The sequence below is a fragment of the Pygoscelis adeliae genome, unplaced genomic scaffold, assembly GCF_000699105.1.
Source record: "Pygoscelis adeliae isolate BGI_AS28 unplaced genomic scaffold, ASM69910v1 Scaffold213, whole genome shotgun sequence".
NCBI classification, from domain to species: Eukaryota; Metazoa; Chordata; class Aves; order Sphenisciformes; family Spheniscidae; genus Pygoscelis; species Pygoscelis adeliae.
Window position 1 is genome coordinate 1,252,051 of NW_008824410.1, and position 7,801 is coordinate 1,259,851.

Sequence of the window (7,801 nt, forward strand, 5' to 3'; positions counted from 1 at the left end):
TGCCCTCCTGCCATTTGGGGTCTCATAGCCCCAGAGCAATTGGCTGTGTTAACAGGTGCTCGTGCACAGGGGTAAAAACGTTCAGTATTGCAGTCCATCTTTTTCTTCTTCTTTCTCTGCTTTGCACCACCCTGGTTTCCAAGGCCAATAAGCCCATTCAAAGCATTACTTTAGAGAGATGTTTTTTTTCCCCCTCTAAAAAAGCTGATTTTTGCAGCAGGCCACCTCGGCTTGCTCCTTGTGTGTTACATACCAGCATGTGCAAGCCCCTTTTTCTGCTCGCTGCAGACCCTCTTCTTCTGACCGGCATCTTATTCCCGTGGCCTTTGTGTCTGAGAAATGGTTTGAAATCTCCTGCTGACTGGCCGAAGCCTGTTTGACTTCTGGGGGCAGGGCAGACGCCATCGGGCTGTTTCCTGGTACGTACCATGCTCCCCCCGCGTCCATCCCGTGTCCACCACCCCGTGCCCATCATCCCCTGCCCACCAGCAGCCGCTCTCTTCCCTGCCTGGTGCCATCCTCCTGTTAGCGCTTCTTTTGGGATGTTGGACCCGAGCAGGGTGGCTCCCCCGCCTGGGATGGCCAGGCGCATCTCCCGCCATGGATGGGACGTTGGGTACCAAAATGGCTTTTCCATGGAGGTGAATTACAGATGGGCATGAGCTAAACATCAGGGACTGGGATGGATGTGGACTTGAGCGCAAAGGGTACCTGGGGCAGCCTTGAACTTCAGCCTGATCTTGTGGTTCCAGCCCACCTCTAAAACCTCGACAAGCGATAGTAATTTCCGTGCCATGAAATGGCCTGATCTGTAATTAACCTCTTGTTGCATGATGGACAGCCCATCTCGTTCAAGGGTCATGCATCTGACATGCATGCTCCATCAGTACCCGAAAGCTCATTTGATGATGTTTGCTGTCATCAGCGCTTCCATGCTCCTGCTGCGAGGGTGCCGGGGTCATCGTCCTCCTCCTCCTCCTCCCGTGCCCCACGTTGCTCTGCGGGAAGCCGAGCCTGCAAGCCTATGTGCGCGGTCCCCAGCAGCCAGGTTCACGCCTTGGATACTGCTGCAACCAAAGGAGTACAACGGTGTTGTGCTGGTTTCAACAGTACATTGTTTGGGGATTTTTTTTCCTTTTTGGCTTGGCTTGAGCCTTTTTCACCTCCTTGTACTGCTTTTGAAGGTGGCACGGCCGACAGCGGTGGCAGGAAAAGCAATGAGGGTTCACGGTGTGCCAGCTCACCGTGGGGCAGCAGTGCCCATTCGAGCCACACGCTCAGGTGAATTAATTGGTCTGTCCCAAGTCCCTGCTGTAATGAATCATATATTCAGTGTAAATGAAGTTTCCAGCCTTCCCTGACTGCAGCTTACTTGGAAGAGCCTGTTTAACATTATGCTTAGCTATTGAACACAGGAATATAATTAGATTAGAATGGAAGGGAATAAAAAGTTAATGGTCTCGGCTGTGCTCGGGGCTGGCTGCGTCGGGGCAGGCCAGGTGAGGTGTGCACCTCCTTGCCTGCGCGGCGGAGGGCAGAAAGCAGAAAGCAGAAAGCAAGGGTTCAGCCGCCTGCCCACCGGCGTCTTCGCCCACAGGGTCTCGCTGGCATGACCCCGCTGCTCAGCCAGGGCATCTCTGCCCCCTGACAGCCTCTCCTGGCTGGAGGGGCTTTACTGTTAAATTTAAAAGGCTCTCACTCCCCATCTATTAATATTCCGTCATTATTTCTCTGACTCTTTTGTTGTGGCCGCTGTCCCGGGGGGGGACAAAGGGCGAAGGTACCTGGCCAGAGAGCTGGTGTTAGTGAGCAAGGGCAGCTAGAGGATAAACAGAGAGGTTCTGCAGGGTCTTCCTCAACGGCACGTGCGGGTGCCAGCTTCAGAAAGCAAACAGCAATAGTCCACTGTACCTTTTCCACCGTGAGCTTTGTAGTTTATGATGTCTGTCCATTGGCTTAAAATGTTTTTTTTTTAAAAACCAACACAAAACCCAAGCCAGTCGTACTTGGATGCCATCAGCAGCTCTCGTGCCTGAAGTAGAGGGAAGGAGAATGAGCAGCTCTGAGCTGTTGCCCACTATGGGAAGCCTGTGCAATTCCCACCGCTCCTGCCCGAGGTCCTGTGAAACTCTGTGCCAAAGACCGTGCCCTGGTCGTCTCTGTAGATTTCTTTAAATAGTCCAAAGCCGGTCCATTATGCCTTATTAAATCCTTGAAATTCTCATTGACCCGTTTTCATGGAATCCATAAAACGCGTATTGACACGCTCTTGAAAAATCCATCCGAGTCGTACTTGGAGCATTAGCTCCATGATAGTGTTTCAATTATTTATACAGTTCTGGAAGCTGATGTTTGGTTTCATTAATGTTAACAAAACGAGATTAATCCAAAAACTGTTCTCTGCATATGTACACATGCATATGTGTATTTGCACCAGGGTATTTCCATTTTCATTACACACGCAGAAGTGGTACGTCATGGTAAAAAACAGGTGGTTGCCATAGATCCCTGCCATATGTGGGCAGTAATGTAGACAATGTCACCATGGCACAGGTAACAGGAGAAATTGCCCTTGTCCCAAAATGGGGTCTACCCAAATCCTTTAGAAGTTCAAAAAAGGTTGCTTAATATTTTTTCCACACTGTACCATTCCCCATGCACGTTTGCCTACATCTTCTGCCGGGGCATGGCTGTTAGAGTGAGGAACTGCCAGTACGTCTTCCGAGTGGGCTTTGCTCTGCGCAGCGGTGCTGCAGAGCTGTCCCTGCAGCCCGGTGTTCGCCCCGCAGCCCGTGGCGGTCAGCACGGCTCCCCGTAGCTTCCCAAAAGCCTGCGGTTGAAAGATGCATTGCAACCCCATCCAGACAGCGTTTTGCATAAATGCATATGTGCCAGTTGGGACGTCCCACAGACAAAATGAATATTTCAAGTTTCACATGTCACTGTGTAAGGTAAAACCTTCCGAGAGCAGATGGCATTGAGATAAGCTCCCTGGTAGACTGTCCCCTGTCGTCGTGGTTGTCTTGTACTGTCACTGGACAGATGCTGCTAAGTGCAGGAGGAGCGGTGGGACTGAGGATGCCTTTCCAGCTCTCGTTTCTAGAGGAGGGGCTGGTGGAAAAGCAGATGCAGCTGCTTCGGGCTGCACCTCTTCTGGAGGGATGGCCATTTTCCTGGCTGGCTTTTACAGTAGCAGCAACGTAGCCTGAAGGTGACAGTGGGTGCTGGCCCGCTGCATCTCGGCAGAGGTGGAAGGATGCTCTAGAGCACGCAGAGCTTCCTGGCTGGAGGGGTTACGTGCAGCTTTCTCTCCCCAGCCCCTTTCTCTCGGTGTGTGCAGGGGACAGCGGGCGGCACGAGCGGGGCACCCCTGCAGCCGGGGCGAGTGGAGGGTGGGAGGCTCTCCCCGTTCTGCAGGCGCACGGCCACGCACTGGGAGGGGTCAGACGCTGCACCGGTCTCCGTGCCGGAAACCTCTCTCCTTGGAAAGGCTCAAAGCACTGTACAAGTTTTAATTGATGGCACTTCACAGCTCTTAGCTGTCTAAGAAGCAAATTAGTATTACGGAACGTGTAGAGTCAGAGCTGGAGGCACAAGACGGAAGGTGTGGCCAGGGACAGGGATGGCAGGGCAGAGAGAGTGTGTGGACATTTCGACTAGATGAGCACTGGGAGGCTGGTTGGAGTTTAATGTGGACTTTACATATTACGGTCCATCAGCACCGGGCGAGTACTGAACGTCGTGCTGCCTAAATGGCAGTCTGGCATTTGACGATGCTGACGGCGTCGTGAGGCTGGGCTGAGCGGTTGCAGGGAGCAGATGTAAGGGACAGCGCCGCAGAACAGTCTCCAGCCTGGAGAGCTGCAGGCAGCACTGAGGTTGTGTCAGGAAACCTGGTGAAACTCATCTAGTTACACGGCAAGCAGATGTTGAAGTTATTTCCTGGGGTCAGATTCATCCCGTGCCAACAGGAGGGACGGGGAGGGTTCCTGTGCCACCGGCGCGGTCCCTGCCGGCGCGCTGGCCCTCCCAGGAGCGGGCGATGTTGCCCGCGGTGAGCAGCTGTTGGAGCTTTCCAGCAGATTGCCTCCGCCGGCGTCAGGCCCCGCTGGGCGCCCCGGGGCGGCAGGCAGCCCGTCTGCAAAGAGAGGACCTGGCCTGTCCGGGCAGCCCGGCGTTCAGGCGCAGCGGCAGCAGCGTGGCCCGGGGCTGGTTTAGGTGAAGAGTAAAGCATTCACTTAAAGCAGTTGTGCCGGGCAACTCACTGGAGAATTATCTGCTCGGAGGTATAAAAGCAAAACTGTCTGTGCCCCGATCACGGCAGATGACAGAGGAGACGCAGCGCCAAGGCAGAGGCTTGGCGCTGCGTTTTGCAAACCAAAAGGTGAAATTTGCTGAAGACTCGAGTGGCTTTGCCAGGCACCACAGCAAACTGTGGCTGTTTTGCTTTGATTCCATACTGGCTTTGGGGCTTTCTGAAATGAAGTTTGAGATTTCGCATTATTCTTGTCCTTAATCCCACCGTCTTTGACTGAAAAACCCCATGGAATGAGATTATACAAAAATCTGTAAGGTTGATCAAGCGCTGACCTACTTTGCACAAAGAGGCTATTTGGAATACAATATAAATTTTACATCCTGCAATGCATGCATTAAGTAGTGTTCATCCAGAACTATGTAAATGTTCAGCATCGCTGTTAGGGAAGTGGTGATTTGAGACCTGAAAATCGTACTGGTACGGTAACATTGATCTGACCCTAGCTTTGCATAAGGCAGTTAAAATTCACAGTATTGTATGGTAATTCCATGCTTTGAACACGGCGAGCAGCTGCTGCGATGGCCCCGTTCTGCCTAACAACAGCAAATGGTTTGTATTAACATTAGCAGATAATGAGTCATCATAAAAAATCCAGGCTTGTCTTCAGAGGAATAACAGCAGTCCCAACACAGCCCCGGCGCAGGAGATTAAGGACTCTGTAAAATCTGTCTCGCTAATTAAGACTTCAGTGTTGTTCTTGGAGGTGGTATATATCGGGCATCCTGCTTAAAAATAATGTTGAAGAAAGAACCCTGGAACATAAAGCGTATTGCATGTCTAGATGCTAATAACCAGCTAGTCAGAGGTCATAGCAGAGATTAGGGCGTGTATGTCATGAGCACGCTATAGGCAGCACTTCTGCATATGCCATATATAGATCTGCTGTATATAAAGCCCGCACGTGGGTAGCTGTCTCAGGCACGCTTAGCTGTATTACAGCATGTATCGCTATACACGTAAAGCAAGTGGCCGCACGCTAATGATGAGGAGTAATTGTCTTTGCATAAAGGTTTAAAGATTATGGAGGAAGAGATATTTCAGAAGACAGCAGATAAATAGCTTAAGAAGAACTTCAATAGGACTCTGGTTTTGATGCTTAACCAATTCTCTATTGATTTCTTTAGGGCATTTAACTTTAGAAAATCTTGTTAGTACTCGCCATCGCCTTCTCATCTGCCAGAGCACTCGCTGCTCTTAGGCCAAGTATGAAAAGCTCCAGAATGCAAGGATGCTCAGAAATAAATCACGCTTTGCAAAACGCCCTGAGAAGATAAAAGTGTGCAGTGAGGCACACTGAAGCCTCTTAGTCACTCCCGCTGCTCACCAAAAGCATCCCCGTCCCAACGCGTGCATCCCCAGTCAGAAGGCTGCCCCACGAAACACGGCTGAAAACGAGCTGGGCAAGGCTGGGGCTTCTCCCGGGAGGCAGAAGTAGTGGTCCCAGTCCCAAATGCAGACTGGCAACTGGGGAGGGGGAGGTCGCTGACATCCCGCTTCCTCCGTACCCCGCTCCCCTGGGATGCTCACCCGCTGCCATTGGCGTTTGCTCCCCTGAGCCCTGCTGTGCCGCTGCTGGGAGGAGGGGGAAGCCTCTGGGCTCCTGGGGGGCACCAAAGAAGCGATGCAAGTCGTGATGCGTTTCCCTGTCATGATTTAATCTTTGTTTTTCTTCTCGTCCTTAACAGGATTCCATTGGTGAACCTGTAAAAAATATAAAAAAATAATGGGTTACCTGTACCTACCATTTCTGTTTACCAGTAGGAGACTCAAAGAGCAGCGTTCTATGGGCCAAATATATTTTTATAAAAATGAACACGCCTATAGGTAACTGCGTTTTTCAGAGAGTGCGTTTTTTGGAGAAGAGAAAGAAAACTGTGCGAGCAAAGAATCCCATGGAGGATGAGGAACCGGCGAGGGACTGAGAGGGAAGGACTGAGCGCCTAGAGCCTGGACGTGGACTGTGACTCTGAACCTGTGCCAATAATACCATTATGTGCCATGTACCGATGCAAAGACTTCGCGAGAAGCTGAAGCTAAGTCGATAACGCCTAGAAACGTTGTGGAGGACAAGTGGGGTGTCTCTTCTGGTGGGGTCATTCATTCCGGTCCATACGCATACATACATACGATATATGTAGAGAGAAAATATATATATACACACACAAACACTTTTTGTACTGTAGCAATTTTTGAAGATCTTAAATACTCATTTTTAAAGAAGATGTCATGGGCTAAAAGTCTCATTTCTTTAACACGCATAATACAAACTAGGTGAACCGATGTTTTCTACTTTGGCAGCTTGCCTTTCAAACCTATATGTGTATATATAGGTAGACATATATACATATATATACGTGTGTGTGTGTATGTATAAACATATATATGTATGTATACATATATATATATATATAGTTTTGGTTCTTTTTGGAAATGTGTTTCCAGCGGTGGCGACATGACTGGACCGCAGCAGCAGGTGATGGGGGACGGCCAGGGCTGGTGTCGGTGTGCACCGTGCTGCTGGTGCGGCAGGCTGCCAGCGGGGAGCGGGGGAGACGCTTCCCGAAAAACAGGAGGAGCGCGGCTGCCCCGCCCCCTGATTCCTCCAGCTCTGGAAGGGATGGCGGAGCGCTCTGGAGGCTGGTCTGGAAGGAAAGGAGAATGGAAACAGGCTGGCATTATAGCTAGAAGGATGTGTCTGGGCCAAATTCACAAAGTGCATTTCTGCCGTAGGAGGTCAGAGGAAGCGTAATGCCGCAGCGAGAGGAGCGGGCAGCAGAGGAGCTCCCCTCCTGCCTGCTGGCTGCTGCAGGGCTCCCAGCTGCCCTCCCCAGCTGCTCGCGGGGCGCTCAGCTGTTGCAAACCCCCTTTCCCCGATGCGGGATGCCGCGTGTGCGGGGCGGATCCTGCTCCTGCTCCCCACGGACCCCGTGTCTGAGGCGGTGCTCGTGCACCACTCTGTTCCCAAGAGCAGGGCAGTGGATTGCTGGGCAGGGCAGGGCGAGCGGGAAGCGAGCAGGGAGTTCGCAGCAGGCAGCTCCCCCGGCTCCTGGCAGCTTGCAGCAGCTCGAGGTGGTGGTGAAGGGTATTTCCAAAATTTTGTAGCCCGATACATCATCAGGGTAAATAGGAAGAAGCCTGAAAGCCTGAGTCTGCCCGTTGTTTTGCTGAGCTGTGGTCCCCGCTGTATTAGGCGTGACGCCTCGGGGCTGGCCGGGGACGGGTTTTAGGCATGGACTTTCAAAGGGTGGGCCTCTCTTGGCACAAGAGACAAATTTCAGGAGTGGGATGTGGGAGTTTTTTTGGAAAATGGCTTCTAAATTGACCACGACACCAAAGCTTGCTCAGTCCCTTGTGAGAAACAAGAAAGGAACAAGCCAATTGTTGGCCTGTATCAGAAATGGTGTGGCCAGCAGGAGCAGGGCAGTGATCGTGCCCCTGTACTCGGCCCTGGTGAGGCCGCACCTCGAATACTGTGTTCAGTTT

General features: G+C 51.7%; 2 protein-coding genes across 2 annotated transcripts in view; one reads left to right on the plus strand and one right to left on the minus strand.

Annotated features, from left to right (window-relative positions):
* Nucleotides 1–361, plus strand: part of AJAP1 (adherens junctions associated protein 1) — a 16,318-nt gene extending 15,957 nt beyond the window's left edge. The window contains exon 6 of the mRNA XM_009320568.1: nucleotides 289–361. Coding sequence (XP_009318843.1) covers nucleotides 289–361 — 73 coding nt within the window. The remainder of the gene's footprint in view (nucleotides 1–288) is intronic.
* Nucleotides 362–921: 560 nt separating this feature from the next.
* NPHP4 (nephronophthisis 4) overlaps nucleotides 922–7,801 on the minus strand; it is a 162,621-nt gene continuing 155,741 nt past the window's right edge. Inside the window, 1 exon segment of the mRNA XM_009320569.1 lies at nucleotides 922–998. Within this exon segment, the coding sequence (XP_009318844.1) occupies nucleotides 922–998 (77 nt within the window).